Source organism: Phaseolus vulgaris, chromosome 8, assembly GCF_000499845.2.
Source record: "Phaseolus vulgaris cultivar G19833 chromosome 8, P. vulgaris v2.0, whole genome shotgun sequence".
Classification (NCBI taxonomy): Eukaryota; Viridiplantae; Streptophyta; class Magnoliopsida; order Fabales; family Fabaceae; genus Phaseolus; species Phaseolus vulgaris.
The window spans coordinates 20,445,062-20,468,263 of NC_023752.2; the positions used below are offsets into that span (position 1 = coordinate 20,445,062).

Consider the following 23,202-nt stretch of genomic DNA (forward strand, 5'->3'; position numbering starts at 1 on the left):
TGCAGTGTCAGGAAAGAATGGGGAGAAGATTGTTGATAATCCTATCACAAATTTGGTATGGGGTGTGCAGGGCAATCAACAAATGAAAGGACTAGTTCTTTTTTTTTTTCAGGCGCCAATGTAGCCCAAGAGGTGCTAACAAAACCTAGTTGTGGTGCTAGAGGTTGTTAAAAGTGTGCAGCTCTATCCATGAAGAACTTGGCCCAAGTTTGTAGAGAAACAACCCATCAAAGTGAAGAAGGTGTTGGTTCAGAGGTGAAGGGGCCCAATATTGATGGAGATCAAGTAGAAGAGGATTTCACTAATGGAGGAAGAGGCCATCCACCCAAGCATTTAAAGTTCTTCCTTCTAGTTTTCTCAAAAATAAAGAAGAGTTAAATAAAGAGAGGACCAAGCCCAAAGCCAACAAGAAGACTACAAGCATTCAAGAATGGGCTCCAATTAATATCTCTCTTTGTAATTTCTTTTGTATAAATTTTTAAATAATATAGGAGTAGTGTTTAGGAAGGTGCTAAAGAGGGAAACCAAAAATACACCTCCATTGTAAAGCACCTTAGGCGTTAGTTTGTAGGAAAAAGTTAGAAGAAGTGATTCTTCTTAATTCTTTCTCTTTAGGCGCTAGTTTGAGAAGAGACTAGAAGAATGACCTTTCAAGCTCCTTTTCCCTTTGTAACTTGGACCGGCCCTCTCTATTATAAAAGGGGTGCATGGCTCTTTGAAATAACAAGTTGAAAGTTGAATATTGAAATTGAAAGTGAGGTTACTCTCTAGAATTTGAATGGTTTCTTTGTGAGACTTGCTCTCCTTCTTTTTGTCTTATCTTGTGGGTCTTGGGAATCCTCAAGTGGCGGCACTCTCACTCATCTTGGAGTCTTCCACCATCCAAGTGACGTGATCACTGCCATTGTCATCAACCACATAAGTCTTCTTCAACTTTTCATCTTCTTCTTCCATACCCATTCCATATCAAAAACTCTAAAACATGTTTTTTTTCTTGTTCTTGATTTTCAATCGGCCAAATGTTGCTATTGAATGTTTCTAATCAATAGTTTATCATTGGTTCTTGTTTTAATCAGTTGGAATTACTTGTAGATGTTCAATTTGGTTCATGTTCTTGAAATGGGTTTCCCATGTGTTTCTTGATTTGTGTTCTTGAAATGGGTTTCCATTTGTTTCTCTTGTTCTTGTTGTGTTCTTGAATTGCTTGTAGAATCTTGATCCAATTCTTGAAAATGTCTTATAATGGGTAATCCTTTAATCAACTCACATCAAATACGTAAGGGGAAGTGAACATGAAGGGGGCTGGAGTAAGCTGCGGAGAAGCCCAAAACATGTTGCCCAATCACAACTCGATCATGTATGCCATTGGATATGCCTCTGAAATCGAAAGGAATGTTGTTGGCTCTCAATCGACACATGAGGATCAAGGTAGTGGAACTGTTAGAAAAGATGGCTTTAAACTAGAGGGGGGCTGAATTGTTTAAAGAGGGTTTTCGCAAACTTTTCAAAACTAGAATGAATTTATCTCAGGAAACAATTGATTCAGAAATTCAGTTCGCCAAAACAGCAAGCAAAAGTTGTAGTACCAGAAAAACAATCGGTTGTTTCGCAGAAACAATCGGTTGTTTATACCAGCAAACAACAAATAAACTGAAATTAAAGAGTTAGAGATAGAGATAGAGAGATTGTACACAGTTGTTTATACTGGTTCACTCCAAATCCAGAGCTACATCCAGTCTTCTCAGAACCCTGAGGAAATCCACTAAGCAATCACACCTTGATCACTTACACAACAACTAAGAGAATGACCTTGAACACCTCAAGAAACACACTTTCCTTGGTCAACACACCAACACTAAGATTGTTGATCTTGATCCCCTTAAGAACACACAACCAATCTCAGCAAACACAAAAATGAATACTTGTTCAATAGAGTACAAGGATTACAATTGTTGCAGAAGATAATCTGAAATCAATACAAGCAGAATCCTATTCCATACACTTTGATCAATCACAAACTCTTAGCAATCTCTGTTCTTTGAAAAACTCAACAACTCTTAAGAAAAACTTGTCAAAGATTCTTAAATCTCAAATTTGTTTTTCTGAATATATTCAAAGATGTAGTTTGTTATCAAATCTTAACAAACTCTTAAATTGCATTAAAAGATTGGTCAAAGCATTTAATGACTGGAGCGTAAGTAGTTAAATCATTTAAAGCTCAGTCAAATAGAAAACAGTTTTTCTATTATGGTCCCAAAACAAACAATCGGTTGTTTCCTCGAATCAATCGGTTGTTTTGGTACTTAACAGTTCAACCATTTAAAAAATAGTTTTCAATATTTTTCTAAGCTAAACCAGCACAGCAACATGAAGCACAGCCAAGGCTTCAACATCCTTCAAAGGGTTTGGATTCTTCAAAGCTTGAACACCACTTGGTTCAATAATAACCCCCCATTTCATTCAAAAACCCCGATGAAGGAGGAGCACTGTTAGGAGGCCAGTTTTTCACTCCTCTATGAAGGAAGAAGCGAAGCGGGATTTGGACAAAGGGGGAGCCAAGCGTGCAACATCCAGGGAGGGAGTCAGTGTCGGGAACGAACTCTTTTTGAGCAAGGAATTGTTGCGCTTCCAGGTTAGCACTTAAGTCAGTAAGTCTATCAATTTCTGATGGTGATATTATCAGTTGTAATAATCGTTTTTGGAATGTAATAGACAATGTTGAATCGTTTAATTTGTGGGAGTTAGGTAAACAAATTGGAACAACTTATTTCAGGGATGAGGAAGAGGTAATTAAAGAATTAGAAAATATGGAAGAGAGAGATTTAGCGATAATGGAGAGGAATGAGGAGGGTAATAAACTTGGTTTTATATGATAATTATAAGTTTGAACATTAGAGGGTTAGGAGGAGGCACTAAATTGAGGTACATGAGGAAAATAATTTCTACGGAAAACGCGGGAATTATTTGAATTCAAGAAACAAAAACAACGGCTATGACAAATGCACAATTGATGGGTTGATACCAAATGATGGGTTGTTCTTCTTGGAGATTTGAAAAAGGTGGCGAAAGCAATGGATGTGATGGATCAAGGAGGGCTCATATAGAGCTATGGGTTCCTTGTAGGTGCATGAAAGGTATGAAGAGTGATTGGTTGGGCCATATCACTTGGAGAAAGGTGGAGATGAAGATCAAAGTGTCTAACCAAGAGAGACTAGACAAGGGAGTAGAAGCTTGCAATATTTGGCAGCATTTTACTCATAAAATTGATCTTACAAAACATGAGCCAAAGCACCCTATTTATAGGAGATGGTTCCTTGGAGAGCAAGGAGCAAGGGTAGGATGGGAAATACACAAAAGAGCGGCTGCTAGGGTTTTGACTAAAGTCAATGACGCACCCTATGAGCAAACTTCTAGAAGCTAGGTTAACTTCTTACCCTAAAATACTTTACTCAAGCTACAATGATAAACACACCTCCCCCATTATGCTAAAGGAACCCTATTCTACTGAAATTACAAATAAAGAAACTATCTTTCATGGCTTGGGCTTTACTTCTTGTGGTCCTCTTTGAACATATAAAGAAACGTTTATCTGCCATCAGTAGCAGAGTCCCAATCTTCTTGAATCCTATTTGTCGTGGACCTAGTTGTTGGGCCTGAACTAGGGCCTGAGCTTGGGCCTCTTCCATCAACAATGCTTCTCTATATGGGGGGAATTGTAATGTGGGTTGGCTACATAATGATGGTGAAAACGGGGCAGGGAGCCTTTTAACCATGTGGCATAAAGAGGTATTCTTTTGTCAAAGTCAATTAATAGGGAAAGGTTTCATTGTGATTTTTGGGAAGCATATGCAAACTAATATGGACATTACGGTGATTAATGTGTATTTGGCATGTAATTTTCGTGATAAGAAAACTTTATGGGGTGAACTATCTATTATAAAAACAACACATCAAAACTTTCTATGGTGCTTCATAGGAGACTTCAATGCTGTTAGGAGGACCAACGAAAGGAAAGGAACGAGTGCAAGGGGTAGCCAAACGAGAGAAATTTGTCAGTTTAACAATTTCATAAAAGGAAATTTCTTGTTGGATATAGCAATTGTTGGTAGGAAATATACTTGGTTTAAAGCAAATAGGTCAGCAAAGAGTAGATTAGATAGAGTACTGGTATCCAAAGATTGGATTCAGAACTGGCCTATGTGTAAATGATCCTGCCTGTTGACCAAAACGTTGGAGCTTGCCTCGTCAAACTTGGATCGACGTGTGCACCGCTTCAACCTCCGTCCTTCGTCACGATCCACCTCAAGAACTTGCAAAAGAACAGAGCGGCACCGCTGCGGCCGATCGCACTCCAACGCCCAAGTCAATGACTGAACCACCAAATACTAAGAGTAACACTCAAGAACTCTCAAGGAACCGTGAACCAGTTCTCTCTCACAGTATGCTCAAGAACTCGCAAGCGTAAAGAAGACAATCTGAACGTGCGTACCTCAGAAGTACGTTGGGGAACCCTTAAATACCTGGTCACTTTCTCTCTCCTGGCAGTTACAGACCTGGACACGTGGCTCGCATCCAGCTGTACACGTGCCATCATCTGGAGCCTCCTTGACTTGGGCGCTGCTTCTGACTCTCCTTTGGCTAAGTTACTCATGCATGATACTGCTCAGTGCATAGCTAACTTGGAGTGTGATCTCTACTGGAATTGGCGAGTTAGGGTGCCTTCGTACACCTTCCCTGTGGTCTCGCCGGCCGCCTTCACAATTTGCACTACCTTCATCTTCGGTGATGTGCTTGCCCCGGCGATCTCTAATCACTTGGTCGCCTGAGTTTACATCTGGCGACTTCATCTTTAACCCGGCGACCGCCGGCTCTGGTATGCTGGAGATCGGAGCACGCCCACTTAATAACTGGCGATTTCACGAGCCCCCCAACTTCCTTCCCTTCTGCCAACCTGGCATCTTGTCAACACGCCTATACTGTAGCTTGATGCCACGTCATCACTTTCGACTACCAGGACGGTACACAAGCCCCCCAGTCTTAAGCGAAGACTTGTCCAGCGAAAAGACTAAAGGAGTCACGTCAATACCGATCTACGTGGCATTGGCGCAGAATTCCAAGTGGTTGTACTTTCTGCTTCTCTGACGCTCCACCAAACACTCCTCCCATCGTTCGACACGTGGCTTCATCAATGGTTACCTTCAGTTAACGTTTGCGCTTCCCAAACCCATTTCGAAAAACCCTTAAACTCATTTCGCTTCACTGTTTCATCACTTTCTTCGTATTCTCAGACGCTCCAACTCTCTTCTGCAAAAGCACTCAACGTTCTTCAACCTCCTGAATCACCAACATCCTTCATTACTCTTCCGATCACAAAAAGGTACTTCCTTTCCTTCTTCTGCTGGTTTTTCCTGCATTTTAACTGATTCGCATCATCCTTTAACTGTCTGGTGCATACGTTGTGGGTTGTTTTTTCTATTTCTCCTTCTTCGTAACTTAGGGCTTCGTCTTCATTACAACGAACCTTCGTTCGTTCGTTTTCTCACCCTTCGTTCATGATTAGAATCAGCCTCTGCGAGTCCTGATCACCTTTTCCTTTCTTCTTCCTTTGCAGCTTCCGCAATGACTCGCTCAAAGATCACCCCAAATCCTCCTCCTTCGTCACGAAACCCCTCCTCACAAGCACACAACCCACCGCGAGCACGTGGTGCTTCTTCTTCTCAGGCTAAGAGGCCTGCACCCTCCCGCCCCAACTTGGCTCAGGCCACTCCACCCGTCACCGGAGGAGCCCCCGTCCCCTCTCCAGATTTCAAAAAACTGTACCCATGGGCCACTTCGATCCTGCTGAAGGAAACCTCTTCAGTAAATTCTGCTGGGGCGGTTCTACCTTGCCAATCATTCCATAAGGAGCACGACGAAAAGATGACGGTGCTACCTTGCCCCCCCGACCTGCCAGTTTGCGCCGACGACAAGGGGAACAACGGTGGACCGTTCTGCTTCGTTTACACAACCCTGTTCAAGAAGGTGAAACTTAGGTTTCCCTTCACTCGCTTTGAAAGGGAGCTTCTTACCGAGCTCAACATCGCCGCCGCCCAGCTCCATCCCAACAGCTGGGCGTTCGTGCGGGCGTTCTAGGTTATGTGCGATCATATGGGGTTGCCAGCATCAGTGGACGTCTTCCTCTTTCTCTTCGAAGCCAAACACCCAGGAGATCTCCTGTGGGTGAGTTTGAACGGGATTGTTGGGAGGTCGATCCTCTCTATCTTCCAGCAATCCTACAAAGACTGGAAGGGCAAATTCGTCCAGGTGTGCCCCAATGACAAGGACGCTTCCCTGCTTGACGGTTTCCCCTTGTATTGGGTAAACAAGGGGAACAAAGAGTCCAAAGGCAACTTCAGGAGGCCAAGGAGTCCTGATAGCATGGGTGCCTTGGACAGGGACCTATGCTTCTTCTGGAAGAGTGTGGCAGACGCCAACATCACCTTCCTCACCACCACACTCATCTGCTTCGAGTTCTTCGAGGACCAACTCGAAATTCGCATAGGTTAGAACGTCTAAGTCTTTATTCTAACATTACCTCTGTTAACTATTTCTGGGCGTCTTGTGCGTTGTGCGCAAGACTTTGGTTTTATTTTCTGCACCATTTATCTGCTTTGCTGCATACTGCCTTATGCATTTATTTTTTCTTCCTGAGCTAACCCATGCATTTTTGCTTTATGCAGATCGTATGTTGGGCCAGGGCAAGCTCGCTGAACTGAGGGCGCTCGCCCGATCCCACGGGTTGGCATTGGGTTCCCAAACCGTGCCAAACTCTGTGGTGGAGATCGCCGCCGCTCAAGGCAGATCGCCACCCAAAGGCCCTACTTCCTCTGAGGCCCAACCTGCCAACCAACGCAAGAAGCTTATCCTCAGGAAGCCAAAGAGGAAAGCCCCCCAGGTAGTCCATGAGGAGGAAGAAGAAGACGACGAGGCGACTGAGGATGGCCTCGTCACGAAGAGGAAGAGGGTGGCACCTTCTTCACCATCTGCTCCACCCCCTCTTCCAACATCAACACCACCATCTACACCTGCCCCGCCTCCAACATTGCCTCCTCCACCAGCTCCCGCCTTGCTAGTCCAAGCGATCCCTTTGGCCTCTGCGCCTCCTGTGGTTGAGGCCGCCAAGCCTAACTTCATGGAGGACCCCCCGAGCGCCTCCACGCCTTATGTATCAGCGGGAGGGGGTCCTCCTTCAAATGCCTCAACCGCAAACGTTGCACCAATCGGGGATGAGGGTGCCCACAACTCTCCGATTCTGATTACTGAATCCCCGACGTCGCCACCACGCCAAGAAGCACCCGCTGAGCAACCAACTCAAGAAGGTGGCGGCGAAAACCAACAACAGGCCCACCCGGTGCCTCCACAAGCAGACCTTTCTCTTGAGGTCAAGAGGATGTGGGAGCCTTTCTCTGCCAAACTGAAGATGATGGCGGAGGACTTCCCTTCCATCATATCTAAGGCTGTGGAGAGCTCCACCAGGAAGCTCCAGGATCACCTCTTCACACTCCGAGCTGAAAACAACTCCATAAGGATTGAGGCAGAGAGGTTATCTTGCAATCTGACACTCGCCGAGATTGAGCACTCCCGAGTAGAAGATGCAATGAGCACCGAGCTCCGGGTGGCGCGCAAGGAAGCCACCGATCTACGCCATAAGGTGCAGCTTTTGGCTCAAGAGAAGATTGAGCTAGAGAGCAAGCTGGTGCCTTATCGCGTCAAAGTGGCTGACCTGGAGGCCTCGATTAAAACTGACGCCGCCAAGGTGAAGAAACTTGAACAAAGGTCAGCCGATCGGGAGGTCTTCCTGGGAAAGGTGGAGAAGGAGAGGGACGACACCATGGCTAAGCTTGCCGAAGCCAACGAAGAAAAAGGGAAGGTCGCTGCTGAACTGGGCCAGGTGCAGGCAGAATCCAAGAAGGTTGCTGAAGACCTTCTTCAGGCTCAGGAAACCATTGCAGAACTCAAGAAGCAAACTAAAGAGCTGGAGCAGCAGAACGAGGGGCTGAAGAAACAAACTGAAGAACTTAAGAAACAGATCGAAGAACTTAATCTGAGTTCCGCCCAGATTCTTGCTGCTGGACTCGAGGCTGCCCGGGAACAGTTCGCCTGCTTGTTCCCCGATCTAGATCTCAGCATGGTGTCCCTCAACAACGAGGTGGTGGATGGGAAGGTTGTTCCCGCTGAAGACTGATTGATCCCCCCCCCATCCACTACCTTTATGCTTTCTCCTTTCACATGATTGTAATGAAATTTTTCTTTTCCTGTACATGTGCTTTGAATCTGATACTTACTTAATGATAAAGTCCTTGTATTTCTCCTTATAACTTCTTCGGCTGCTTTAACTTTCCTTGCACAATTTGCTTCAAGAAATTAACTTAGCGATTTCGTAAGCGCAGAAATTAACTTAGCGACTTCGTAAGCGCGATCATATACTTAACTGCTTCGAACCACTTCGATTTCGAATAACAATCACTCTAACAACTTGTAATCTCAAGGCAATGAACCTTAGCGTAAAATCACTCTTCAAACAACGAACTTTAACTCAACCAATGGCTTAAGACACCGCTAACCCGACCTGCTTCATCAAAACGGGTCTTTAACTTTCTTGCCACTGCATGAACTTTTCCTGGTCGCCAAAGACTCTTGGCGATATCAGCTTCTTTCTGCCTTCACAACTTGGCCATTGTTCCTTCATCTGGGGGTAGAGGCGCCTTTCGGATCCTTCTCTACCTTTCTGAACTTCAGAACAAAAGGCCGGGTGACTAGGCGTTCTCTTCGAACCTACCTTAGCCACCCTCCAAACTTCTTCCACCCTTTACACCATACCTGAACTCGTTCGAGACGAGAAGGATTTTATCTTGCCTGAACTCGCTCATCGGCGAGAAGGTCTTTAACTCGCCTGAACTCGCTCATAGGCGAGAAGGTCTTTTAACTCGCCTGAACTCACTCATAGGCGAGAAGGTCTTTTAAACTCGCCTGAACTCGCTCATAGGCGAGAAGGTCTTTAAATCGTGCCTCTACATTGCCCCAGGGGTTACATCTCCTCTCCCCCAGAAACATTGAGGACTTTCGCTGGTGCCTCTACATTGCCCCAGGGGTTACATCTTCTCGCCCCCAGAAGCACTGAGGACTTTTCACTGGTGCCTCTACATTGCCCCAGGGGTTACATCTTCTCGCCCCCAGAAACACTAAGGACTTTTCACTCTTCCTCGCCTGTACTCGCTCGACGGCGAGGAGGTCTTTATCTCGCCTCAGGACGCGCGAGGGCGTTGAGGTCTTTTAACTGGTGCCTCCGATCGCCGAAAGACGATGAGGACTTTAACTTTAACTGATGCCTCCGATCGCCGAAAGACGATGAGGACTTGAAAACTTTTTAGAAAGCATGCAATATATCTTTACTTGCCTTAAATCACATATAAGTGACAAGGTCTTTCTTCAAAACTTTCTGAGAACAACAAGCATGCAATCTAAAACAACTTTGAGCTTCGAAAACTCTTCTTTTATTGGGTGGCCTCATTAAAAACCCTCCTTGGGGAAAAAGAGTGCCCCCTTCAAACTGTTTTAACAGAGACATTGTAATATAACTTCGTTTTTGTCTTTACTTACAAAGCTTCTTAGCTGTAATACAACTTGAGGTGCGTGGCGTTCCAAGTGCGAGGAATCGCCCCTCCTTCCAATGTCTCTAAGCGGTAGGCGCCGTTCCCGAGCGCCTCGGTTATTCTAAACGGTCCCGTCCACTTAGGCGACAGCTTATTCTCCATCTCATACTGGTGGGCTTTCCTCATCACCAGGTCGCCCTCTCTGAACTGTCTCGGCATCACCTTCGAGTTATATCTTCGTTCAATCCTTCTCTTCACCGCCTCAGCTTTTAACCTCGCCTCTTCCCTGACCTCATCCAGCAGGTCCAGGTTCAACCTTCTCTCTTCATTCGAGTCTTCCTCTACGAAGTTCCGGAATCTCGGCGAGCTCTCCTGGATCTCCACTGGAATCATTGCATCACACCCATAGACCAATCTGAACGGGGTCTCATGGGTTCCTGACTGTTCGGTGGTGTGGTACGCCCAGACTATACGGGGTACCTCCTCAGCCCAGCTTCCTTTGGCTTTCTCTAGCCTCCTCTTCAAACCTCTTAACAACACCCGATTAGCTGACTCTACTTGGCCATTTTTCTGAGGGTGCTCGACGGATGCAAACACTTGTTGAATTCCCACCCCTTCGCACAGCTTCTTCAACAGGTGACTTGCAAACTGAGTCCCATTGTCCGACACCAGGCGCTTGGGCACACCAAACCGGCACACAATGTTCTTCCACACGAAACCTTCGATCTTGTGTGCGGTGATCTGGGCCACTGGTTCTGCTTCGATCCACTTGGTGAAATACTCAATCGCCACCACCAAGTACTTCATCTGCCTGGTCGCCAGCGGGAAAGGTCCCAGGATGTCGATTCCCCATGTATGAAACGGCCAAGGGCTGTAAATCGACTTCAACTCCTCGGGAGGCGCCTTGTGCCAATCGGCGTGCTGTTGGCATTGTTTGCAACACTGCGCATACCTCTTGCAATCTTCTCTCATCATTGGCCGGTAGTAACCTGCACAGAGAGTCCTTGCGGCCAGAGCTCGACCCCCGACGTGGCTTCCGCATATCCCTTCATGGAGCTCTGCCATAATCCTCGTCCATTTCTCGCCATGCACACATTCCAGGAGTGGGTGAGTGAAACCAAACCTGTACAACTCGCCATCGATCATTGTATACTTGCTGGAATTTTTCTTTATCTTCCTAGCCTCTGTCGGATCCAGCGGGAGAAGGCCATCTGCCAGGCACCGCTTGTACTGTGTTATCCAGGTGTCTGGCTCATGGGTAGCGCAGACCTGTGTCATGTTCACCTTCTCTCCTCGACATGCTCTAATTCTCGGCGATCTCAATGTTTCTTGCGTCAAAGACCTGTGACTTCTTGCCGCTTTTTCCGTCGACCTGCTTATCTGAAGAACCAGGTGATCTGCTACAAATGCTCTCGGCGTCTTCAGAGTTTCTTGAATCACCGTCCTCTGCCTACCCCCCTTGCCTGAACTGGCGAGCTTAGCCAGCAAGTCAGCTCGGGCATTCTGCTCTCTGGGCACATGCACCACTTCAAAGGAGGCAAAGGAACTCTTCAATTCTTGTACATACTCCAGGTAGGCCGCCATTTGTGGATCCTTAGCCTGGAACTCGCCTGTCACTTGCCCCGTGACTAGCAGCGAGTCACTCTTAGCCATCAACACCCTCGCTCCCATCTCTTTTGCCAGCAGGATCCCGGCGATCAGCGCCTCATATTCTGCTTGATTGTTGCTGGCTTTGAAGGCAAACCTCAAAGATTGTTCGATCAGCACGCCGTTGGGTCCCTCCAAGATGACTCCAGCACCGCTACCCTGCTGGTTCGACGACCCATCCACTGAAAGCACCCAACGGAAGCCGTCCCCTTCAACTCGTGTCGCCTCAGATGAGAGCTCGACCACGAAATCTGCGAAGATTTGCCCCTTAATCGGGCCTCGGGGCTCATACTTAATGTCAAACTCTGACAGCTCTACTGCCCACTTCACCATCCTTCCCGCAACGTCGGGCTTCTTCAAGACCTTCTGGATGGGCAGGTCAGTCATCACCAGTATTGTGAAGCTATGGAAATAGTGGCGCAATCTCCTCGCCGAAAATACCACAGCCAGTGCAGCCTTTTCCAGGGCCTGATATCTCGTTTCGGGGCCCTGCAGCACCTTACTAACAAAATAAATAGGCTTCTGAGCCTGATCTTGGTCCTGGGCGAGCACCGCACTCACCACCCTCTCAGTTATAGCAAAATACAACCTGAGAGGGGTTCCCACAATCGGTTTGCACAAAACCGACGGGCTCGCCAGATACTCCTTGAGCTTGACGAAGGCTTCCTCGCACTCCTTCGTCCAGGCAAACTTGTTATTGCGTCTTAAACACTGGAAATAGGGATGGCCCTTCTCTCCGCTAGCTGACACGAAGCGAGACAGGGCGGCCATCCGACCTGTGAGCTGTTGAACTTCCTTCACCGTGGTCGGGCTCCTCATCGCCAAGATGGCGGCACACTTATCCGGGTTGGCTTCTATTCCTCTTTCAGTTAAGAGAAAACCCAAAAACTTTCCAGCCTCCACGCCAAAGATACATTTTTTTGGATTCAGCTTCAACCTGAACTTGGCGATCGTTGTGAACAATTCCTCCAAGTCTGCAACGTGCTTGCTTTTTTCTGGCGAGGTCACGACCATGTCATCTACGTACGCTTGCACATTCCTTCCCAGCATCGGTGCAAGTACTCGATCCATCAACCTCTGGTACGTGGCCCCCGCGTTCTTCAGCCCAAACGGCATCACCTTGTAGCAGTAGCACGCTCTCTCGGTCATGAAGGCAGTCTTCTCTTCATCCATGGGATGCATCTTGATCTGGTTATACCCCGAGAAGGCATCCAGGAAGCTCAACAACTTACACCCCGCAGCACTATCCACCAAGGCGTCTATGCTTGGTAAAGGATATGAATCCTTTGGGCAGGCCTTATTCAGATCAGTGAAATCGACGCACATGCGCCATTTCCCATTACTCTTCTTCACCAGCACGACATTTGCCAGCCATTCAGGGTACTGGACTTCCCTGATGTGGCCTGCAGCGAGGAGTTTCTGTGTTTCGTCCCTAATCGCCTGCCTCCTTTCCTCGTTGAACTTTCTTCTCCTTTGTCGCACTGGTCTCACCAAGTTGTCCATCGCCAGATGATGGCACAAGAAGTCGGGATCAATCCCGGGCATGTCCGAAGCGGACCATGCAAACGCATCCAGATGCCGTTCTATCACCTTGGCGATCTGGTCCTGGAGCTCAACCTCCAGGGATCTTCCCAGCTTGAAGATCTTTCCCCTGATCTCTCACTCGAGCCACTGCTCGACGGGTTTTGGCCTGGTTTCTCTGGCGATCACCGCCCTGGCGATTCCCAGTTCCCTCGCTTCCTCAGGGCGATTCCTTGCCTCTTCTTCCTCCAGACCGGCGTTCCCCTCTCCCAGCTCAGCATCCACCATCTCCACGTCTCTTCCGGCGGTCTCTTCTATCACCGTCGATCTGGGCTTCACACCGGGAGGCGGGGTGGTTGTTACGTAACTTACCGACCTCTTGTTTTTCAGGCTATTCTCATAGCACTTTTTCGCTTCTTTCTGATCGGATTTGATGGTGATCACCACCCCCTCCATAGACGGCAACTTCACCTTCATGTGCCGGGTCGACGGTATAGCGCCTATCCTGTTGAGCGTGGGTCTTCCCAACAGAATGTTGTATGCTGAAGGAGCGTTTACGACAAGGTATTTGATCTTTTCTGTTCTCGAACCTGCCTCGTCTGTAAACGTAGTCCTCAACTCTATGTACCCCCTGACCTCTACCTGGTCACCAGCAAAACCATACAAACACCCTCCATAGGGCCTCAGCTGGTCAAGGGGTAACTCCAGCTGTGTGAAAGTCGGCCAGAACATCACGTCTGCCGAGCTTCCTTGGTCCACCAGAACCCTGTGGACCTTTCTTCCTGCTGTGATCAACGAGATGACTATGGGATCGTTGTCATGAGGCACAACGTCCCGAAGATCTTGCTTTGTGAACGTAATGTCCATGTCCGGCGAGTGGTCTTCAAACATGTCCACCGTCATCACAGACCTGGCATACTTCTTCCTCTGTGATGCGGTGCATCCACCACCTGAGAAACCCCCTGCAATGGTGTGGATTTCCCCGTGTGTAGGCATCTCGTGCTGCTGAGCCTCAGCACCTGCAGGCTGGGAACTCGACGCGCCCCCCGTCCTCCTATCCAGCAAATAGTCATTTAGGAACCCGCTCTTAACCAGATCATCGAGCTGGTATCCTAAAGCCAAACACGAATCCACAGTGTGGCCAAAGCCCTGGTGGAGCTCACACCAGGCGTCTGGCTTTGGTCCCAGCACCTTGTCGCCCACCTTCTCGGGCGCTTTCAACCTAGCGGATATGTTGGGAATGGCGATCAGGTCCGCCAACCCCATGACAAACTTGTGCTTAGGCGGGCGATTGTATTCCCGGCGTGCTGGTTGCGGGCGTCCTTGGCCCCTGCCCTTGTTCTTCCTTGGATCGTAAGGATGGCGAGTCCTTTGATCCCTTCTGGCCGCCGCTGTCTCCAGCACCCTCTGTGGCTGGATCCTGGTCTGGGCACGTGGCCTGGTGGGAGCCACGCTTCCTCTTTTCTCGGCGACTTCACTCTCGTCGGTGATGTGGGCCACCGCAAGTCGCCTAACCTCAGCAAACGTGGCGGGGTGAGCCTTGATCAATGCCTCGCAGAAAGGTCCCGGCAGCACGCCCTTCTTAAATGCGTAGACCAGCATTTCCTCATCTTTGGCCGGCGATCTGACCATCTGCGCCCCAAAATGATTCAGGTAGTCCCTGAGGGACTCTCCCTGATACTGCCTGATATCAAACAAATCATAAGACACCCTGGGCGGTGCCTTATTCACAATGTATTGCTCGACGAAAATCTTCGAGAACTGTTTGAAGTTGGTAATGTGACCGGTAGGCAGGCTCACAAACCATTCCAGCGCCGTTCCCTGGAGTGTGCTCACGAACATCTTGCAGTACACGGCATCTGATCCTCCTGACAGCATCATCTGCGTATGGAACGTGGTGAGATGAGCCTCAGGATCCTCCACGCCCGTGAAAACAGCCTTAACAGGTACCACACTCGCAGGAATAGGCGTGTCAGTAATCGCATGAGCGAAAGGCATAGGAAAAACACGAGGCGGCGTTGACGGCGCGACCTCTTCAGCAATAGGACGCCCTCGCTGCTCCTGAAGAGCTTGACGCAGCTCTTCAGTCACTTTACTGAGCTCATCATTCCTGGCTCGAGAGGCGACCAGGTCCTCATGCATTCTCGCCTGTTCTATGCGCGAGGCTTTCACATTCGCCTGCAACGAACGCATAATCTCCACCATCTGCGCCATGGTCATGGCGCTGGCGCCTTCAGCAGCAACGGGCGCAACTGGACTTGAACGGTTGCTTCTCATTTTTCTCATGAAATCTTGGCAATTCACAGAGTGTAGTGAACAACACTTCCTTCAGCGACGATCGATTCAGCGATAACTCAGTCAGAACTTTGCGAAACTCCGCAAGAAAACTCAAGAACACAGCGAACCTCCACGGAAACCTGCAACTCCACCAGAAACCAATGCTTCTTCCACGAGAAACCAAACAAGCCGAAGAACTCAGATCTTCACCGAACAAATTTCGCGCAAGGAGCAGAAAACTTCACCTCACCGAACAAAAATCCAAACGAACGGTGGACAACGCGAAATCACCGAACCAATCTCAAACGAACAGCGAACAATGGTTGCACCAGCACACAACCACGCAGAAAACTACAAAACCTCCACGAACTCACACTGTGGATGGGAACAGGTTTTACACGGCCCCACGGTGGGCGCCTGATGATCCTGCCTGTTGACCAAAACGTTGGAGCTTGCCTCGTCAAACTTGGATCGACGTGTGCACCGCTTCAACCTCCGTCCTTCGTCACGATCCACCTCAAGAACCTGCAAAAGAACAGAGCGGCACCGCTGCGGCCGATCGCACTCCAACGCCTAAGTCAGTGACTGAACCACCAAATACTAAGAGTAACACAAGAACTCTCAAGGAACCGTGAACCAGTTCTCTCTCACAGTATGCTCAAGAACTCGCAAGCGTAAAGAAGACAATCTGAACGTGCGTACCTCAGAAGTTCGTTGGGGAACCCTTAAATACCTGGTCACTTTCTCTCTCCTGGCAGTTACAGACCTGGACACGTGGCTCGCATCCAGCTGTACACGTGCCATCATCTGGAGCCTCCTTGACTTGGGCGCTGCTTCTGACTCTCCTTTGGCTAAGTTACTCATGCATGATACTGCTCAGTGCATAGCTAACTTGGAGCGCGATCTCTACTGGAATTGGCGAGTTAGGGTGCCTTCGTACACCTTCCCTGTGGTCTCGCCGGCCGCCTTCACAATTTGCACTACCTTCATCTTCGGCGATGTGCTTGCCCCGGCGATCTCTAATCACTTGGTCGCCTGAGTTTACATCTGTCGACTTCATCTTTAACCCGGTGACCGCCGGCTCTGGTATGCTGGAGATCGGAGCACGCCCACTTAATAACTGGCGATTTCACGAGCCCCCCGACTTCCTTCCCTTCTGCCAACCTGGCATCTTGTCAACACGCCTATACTGTAGCTTGATGTCACGTCATCACTTCCGACTACCAGGACGGTACAGTAAACAATATATCCAACCTAGGGAGGTTTCGAACCATTGTGTTGTAATGGTGAAATCGATGATAAAGGATTGGGGTCCACGACCTTTTAGGTATATTGATGCGTGGCAAATGGAGAGTGGGTTTAAGGAACTAGTGGAAGATATGTGGAATTTTTACACTGCGAGAGGAGATGGTATAACAAATTTCAAAGATAAATTAAAATTTTTTAAGGAGGATCTAAAAGTTTGGAATCGAGAAGTGTTTGGAAATTTGAAGGTTTCTAAGAACAATATCTTAAAGCAAATTGAGGTTCTTGATAACCAAGACGACAACAACGAGCTAGAGGAGAGTGCAAAAATAAAGAGTATGGATCTTACGAGCCAGCTAAAGGAAATAGAAAATAAAATTGACTCGCTTTTGCGCGAAAAGGCGAGGTCAAATTGGCTGAAACATGGTGACTCAAACTCAAAGTTTTACCACTCTTGTATCAGGTGGAGAAGGATCAGAAATGAAGTAAAAGGAGTTGAAGTTGGGGGCCAATGGAGCGAGGACCCTGAGGTGGTTAAAGGACAGGCCAAAAAGATATTTGAAGAGAGATTCACAGCCACAAAGAATTTTAGGGTAAGACTGTGATGGAAACCAAGTAGAGGATGCTCAAGCCCATGAAGCCCAAGCCATACAAGGGGCCCAAGCCCAACAAGGGGCCCAAGCCCAATGAATCACTAGGAGCATGGCAAGAGCTTTGGGACAAGAGTATCAAAAGATGGCTCTTCTTATTTCTTTTGTAGAGTAGGGGTGCGGATGTAATAAATAGGTGTGTAAGTAGTAAGGGATGTTAGGGGGAGTGTAGATAGGAGTTAGGAGGTGCCAAACTAGGAAGGAAAGTCACACTTCCTTCATGCACTAGTTGGCGCCGAATTTGAGTCTCATTTGAGGCACATTTGGCTTTGCATTTCAGCACCTTATAGGCTATAAATAAAGGTGTTGCCCTTGTACAATTCAGATTTGGAATTTAGAAGTAGAGAGACTATACTCAAATTTAGAGAGAAATTGTGAGTCTTGTGTCTTCTTCTTCCTTTGCCTTATCTTGTGTGCCAATGGTGAGCTTCCAGTGGCGGCATTCCTTCACTTATCTTGGAACAAGGCTCCAAGTGGCGTGATTGCTTTTCCAAGTCTCAAATCCAGCAAGCTTCACTCCATAAGTCTTCTTTCTTTCATTCCTTTCAATTCCATTTGGTAGATGTTTAATGCTTAGTGTTTCCTTTCATTTTCACCGATTAAAGTTGTGTTTTCTAGCTTAGTTTCCTTTTCTGTTCGGTGCAGTATCATTCCTTTCCATTTCTGTTCGGTTGTTTTAATTATGTTCTTCATTCTTTGTTGTTTGATTCCATTTGACAATATATGGACTTCCATATGAGCTTTGGTTTGGTGCAAAGTCTTGGTGAGTTCTTGAATTAGAACATTGATCCAATTCTAAGTAAAGTGCCATTTCATGACCAACTCAAGTTGCTCCTAAGAATGTCAAAGAATCATGTATTCTTGTTATTGCATTCACATCATGTGGTATCTAGAGTCTAGGCTTGTTTCTTGCTTAAATTCTGAGTTGTATTGCACTTTACTTTCAAGAGCTCTTTAATTCAAGTTGTTTACCATTCTGTTTTAGGATTTATTTTGAGTTTTCTTGCTGTTTTTTCTTTTGTTACACCAAGTGTTTGTGAAAAGGATTATGACACTCATTGTTCATATGAGTATGGCTGCTCTTTTGGAATGGCAATCTCCTTCCTAGAGCTGACCTTAAGCTTCCTTTCACTTGTTGTTATATCTTGTGATATGTTTTTTCATTTTGTAATCATGTCAAGTTTTGTCTTAGTCATGTTATTCCATAATTGTCATTACTTCTTGTAGTACTTTTATTGCTTTGATTGTTTCTTGCTTTGGTTTACTTTCTGTTTTTTTTTTAGTTTATTGCTTGATCCTTTGTGCATTTTCATTTTTAGATTTGAGTTCATGCTTGTATTTTTATTCTATACAAGTTCCTTTACACACATTCCATTATGTCTTTGCTAGTTCATCATACTGTTTTTCATTCCTAAATAGGATATTCTGTTTTCTTACAAACGTGCTACTGTTTTCAATTTACTGCAATCAATTGGCTCACTGGAAATTTGTGAAAATTTGGATTTACATTCTTCAAAGTGTTACAAAAGCATAGAAAAAAGAATTACTCAAAAATTCCAAGTACACAAAAAATGATAAATAAAATACGGAAAGTGTACAATACTGCCGAAAAGAATACGGTAATTGGGCAGCAATTTTGAAAAATTTATTTCTCTCAATTGGCTTACTGTTTTTACCTCATTCCAGTGCCATTATTGAGTTAAGACATTGAAGTTTCTGTGGTTAATTTTCAAATTCCAGTTCGCTTTCAATCATTCCAGTTAAATCTGTAAACATAGCACAGTTTGCATTTAAAAAAAATAAAATTTCCAGTAGCTGTTTTTCTGTTTTCTTCAATCTACTCTAGCACTTTTCTTTAGGACTCTTTTGGTGTGCCTTCTTTATTCATTGAGTTCTTTATTTTCTTGCTTGTCTTTCATTCATATTCTTTTCCAGTTTGTCATACATTGCTTTCTGTTTTTGGTTTAGCTTTTCTTGTTTATACCTTTTCTTGCTTGTCTTTTTGTTCTTCTAAAAGTTTTGTGGAGACTTGTTCTTAAGTAAGTTGGTTTGCTGTGACATTGTTTCATTTGAAGCTCCTCCATTCCACAAGAAAGGCTTGGTTGAGGACAGAATACTTTCTTGGAGTGGCTTGAGTACTTTCTTGGGCATTTTTTTTTCCAGCAACCTCTATCTCACTTTATTTGTCTAACAAGTTTCTTTCACTGTTTTGTTTCTGTTTTTTGTATTTTTTGATCATGGCTCATTTTTCTAGTGGAGAATCCTCCAAACCTTGCTCACCTCAAAAGGCAGCCCTTTTTGAAGACTTAAAGAATGCCAAGCAATTCAATGCTCACTATCTTGATGTGATAAGACAAATGGAGGCAAGGCTCCAAAGTTTGGAGTTAAGCCGTGAAGAAATTCATCAAAACCGGGAGAGAAGACCTCCTCCTCCTCTTCGGCATTCTTCAAGGCATTCCCATTCTTCTCATGGTTATTATGAAGACAATGCACGGCCAAGGCAGCATCACCATGAAGAGAGGCGCCAACATGTGGCTGGCCCTTGTTCTCCTAATGTAAAACTTCCTAGTTTTAGTGGTGAAAGTGATCCCAATGTATACTTAGGATGGGAGGCTAAGGTTGACCAAATCTTTGATGTAAATGGGGTTAGAGATGAGCATAGGGTTAGATTAGCTTCTTTAGAATTTTTGGACTATGCCATGCAATGGTGGCATCAATATCTCATGGACATTGACCTACACAAGAGGCCGCTCGTGGTCTCTTGGAACGATTTGAAAGCATGTTTACGCGCTCGATTCGTACCCCCACACTTTAGGAAAGACCTAATGTTGAAACTCCAAAGGTTTCATCAAGGCACGCTAAGTGTGGATGATTACTTTAAACAACTAGACACGCTTTTAATTCGAATTAATATGGATGAGAGTGAGGAAGCTAAGATAGCTAGGTTTGTGAGTGGCCTTCGAAGGGACATTCAAGACGTGGTAGAGTTACAAGAATATTCTTCTTTGGAAAATGTGGTTCACCTTGCTAGTAAAATTGAAAATCAACTTGCAAGGAAAAATGCTTTCAAAAATTCTTCTAAGGATAACTACTACCACTCTTCTTGGAAAAATAAAAATAACTCTTTTTCAAATATCCCTTCTAAGGACTCTACTTTCAAACCTAGAGAGTCTAAGCCTTCCACTTCCAATTCTAGGCCTAAATCACCACCTAAATCGTCTAGTAAGAAGTGTTTTAAATGCTTAAGCTATGGACATATTGCTTCTAATTGCCCTACTAAACGAACTATGTATATGCATGATGGGGTAGGTGGTAGTGAGCATGAGTCTGAATCTTCTAGACACTCCTCACCTTCTAGATCCCCAAGTGAGAGTGAGAGTGAAAGCCCACATGAGGGTGACCTATTAGTAATAAGACGCATGCTTGGCCAAGTTTTAAAACCTTTTGATGAAACTCAAAGAGAAAATATTTTTCATTCAAGGTGTCTTATTAATGATAGGGTATGCTCTTTAATTGTGGATGGGGGGAGTTGTGCTAATGTGGCAAGCACAAGAGTGGTAGACAAACTTGGATTGCCTACCATCTCTCATGCCAAGCCCTACAAGTTACAATGGTTGAGTGAGGTGGGTGAGTTAGTGGTGAACAAGCAAGTCCTCATTACATTTTCCATTGGCAAATATAAAGATGAGGTCTTGTGTGATGTTGTTCCAATGGAAGCTACTCATATACTTTTAGGTAGGCCATGGCAATTTGATAGAAAAAAATTTCATGATGGCTTTACCAACAAAATTTCTTTTAACTTCCATGGGCACAAAGTCATTCTTAAGTCTCTCTCTCCAAAGGAAGTGCATGAGGACCAAGTCAAAATGAGAGAAAAGAGAGTGAAAGAAAATGATAAACAAAGTTCCAAGAGAAGCCTTCTCATATCTATCCAACAAGTCAAAAAGGTAATAGTTACTCACAAGCCTATTTTTTTAGCTATTCCTAGACCTATTGACTGTGAGTCGGCTAAGGATAGTCCTACATGTTTGGACCATTTGGTAAAGGAATATGAAGATGTGTTTCAAGATCCTCCTAAAGGTTTACCACCTCTAAGAGGGATTGAACACCAAATAGACTTCATGCCCGGGGTTTCTTTACCAAATCGCCCTGCATATAGGACCAATCCCCAAGAGACCAAAGAAATTCAAACACAAGTTGAGGATTTATTAGCTAAGGGGTGGGTACAAGATAGCATGAGCCCATGAGCTATGCCTGTCATACTTGTCCCAAAAAAAGATGGGACATGGAGGATGTGTACGGATTGTCGCGCTATAAATAACATTACCATCAAATATAGGCATCCCATTCCTAGGTTAGATGACTTGTTGGATGAATTACATGGGTCTAAAATATTTTCCAAAATTGATCTTAAGAGTGGTTACAATCAAATTCGAATTAAACATGGTGATGAATGGAAAACCGCTTTTAAGACCAAATTTGGTTTATATGAGTGGTTGGTCATGCCTTTTGGCTTGACTAATGCTCCTAGTACCTTCATGCGACTCATGCATCATGTATTAAGAGCATTCCTTGGCAAGTTTGTTGTGGTTTACTTTGATGATATTCTTATATATAGCTTGTCTTTAGAAGATCATGAGTCACATGTTAGACAAGTATTAGAAACCCTTAGGAAGGAGAAATTGTATGCTAATCATGCTAAATGTTTCTTTGCATTAGATCATATAGACTTCCTAGGGTTTGTGGTAAGTCATAAAGGGGTGCATGTAGATCAAACAAAAGTTGCAGCAATTCAACATTGGCCTACACCCACCAATGTCAATGAAGTACGAAGTTTTCATGGACTTGCTAGTTTTTATAGGCGGTTTGTGAAAGACTTTAGTACAATTGTCGCACCTTTAAATGCCATAGTAAAGAAGGATGTGGTTTTTAAGTGGGGACAAGAGCAAGAAAACGCTTTTCAAACTTTGAAGGATAAATTAACTAAAGCCCCCATTTTAGCCCTTCCTAACTTTGCTAAGACATTTGAAATAGAGTGTGATGCCTCTAATATAGGCATTGGGGCCGTTCTCCTTCAAGAAGGACACCCCATAGCTTATTTTAGTGAGAAACTCAAAGGGAGTCATCTCAATTACTCCACTTATGATAAAGAACTTTATGCTCTTGTTAGAGCTTTGCAAAATTGGCAACACTATCTTTTTCCAAAGGAATTTGTGATCCATAGTGATCATGAGTCCCTTAAATATTTGAAAAGCCAAAGCAAGCTTAATAAGAGACATGCTAAGTGGGTGGAGTTTATTAAGCAATTTCCTTATGTGATCAAACATAAACAAGGTAAAATTAATGTGGTTGTCGATGCTCTTTCAAGAAGATATACCTTGTTAAATGTTTTGAATGTTCAATATTTAGGATTTGATCACATAAAGGAACTTTATCATGATGACTTAGATTTCTCTCTAATCTATCAAGAGTGTTCCAAGGGAGGTCACAAAGACTTTTTCTTACATAATGGTTTTCTTTTCAAAGGAAAAAGACTTTGTGTTCCCCAAGGATCCATAAGACAATCTCTTGTTAGAGAGGCTCATGAGGGTGGGCTTATGGGACATTTTGGGGTAGCTAAGACTTTAGAAACTTTGCATGAACATTTCTTTTGGCCTCACATGCGCAAATCCGTACATACCTTCTGTGATAAATGTATAGCATGTAGGAAGGCTAAATCTAAAGTCCAACCCCATGGTTTATATACCCCTCTTCCTATCCCTACAATGCCTTGGGTTGATATTTCTATGGATTTTATCTTAGGACTGCCCAAGACATCGAAGGGTAAGGATTCCATCTTTGTGGTAGTGGACCGTTTTTCTAAAATGGCTCATTTTATTCCATGCCACAAAGTGGATGATGCATGCCATATTGCAAATCTCTTCTTCAAGGAAGTTGTTCGTTTACATGGACTTCCTAGAAGTATAGTATCCGATAGGGATTCTAAGTTCTTAAGTCACTTTTGGAGGACCTTATGGGGGAAACTTGGCACAAAACTTCTGTTTTCTACTACTTGCCACCCTCAAACTGATGGTCAAACTGAAGTGGTTAATAGAACTTTGGGTCAATTATTGCGATGCTTTATTTCCGGGAATCCAAGGGCTTGGGAGGATTTACTACCTCATGTTGAGTTTGCTTATAATAGGGTAGTAAATTCCACCACTAACCATTCTCCTTTTGAGGTTGTTTAT

The 23,202-nt window shown here is 45.2% G+C and overlaps 1 protein-coding gene across 1 annotated transcript; it reads left to right on the plus strand.

Annotated features, from left to right (window-relative positions):
* The first annotated feature begins 16,372 nt into the window (after positions 1–16,372).
* Positions 16,373–16,927, plus strand: LOC137824728 (uncharacterized). The gene has a single exon (XM_068630398.1). The coding sequence runs from the start codon at positions 16,373–16,375 to the stop codon at positions 16,925–16,927; it is 555 nt and encodes a 184-aa protein (XP_068486499.1).
* Positions 16,928–23,202: the final 6,275 nt, after the last annotated feature.

Bases quoted from the DNA above. Each gene is read 5' to 3' on its own strand.
- LOC137824728 (XM_068630398.1), top strand. From the start codon at position 16,373: ATGATAAAGGATTGGGGTCCACGACCTTTTAGGTATATTGATGCGTGG.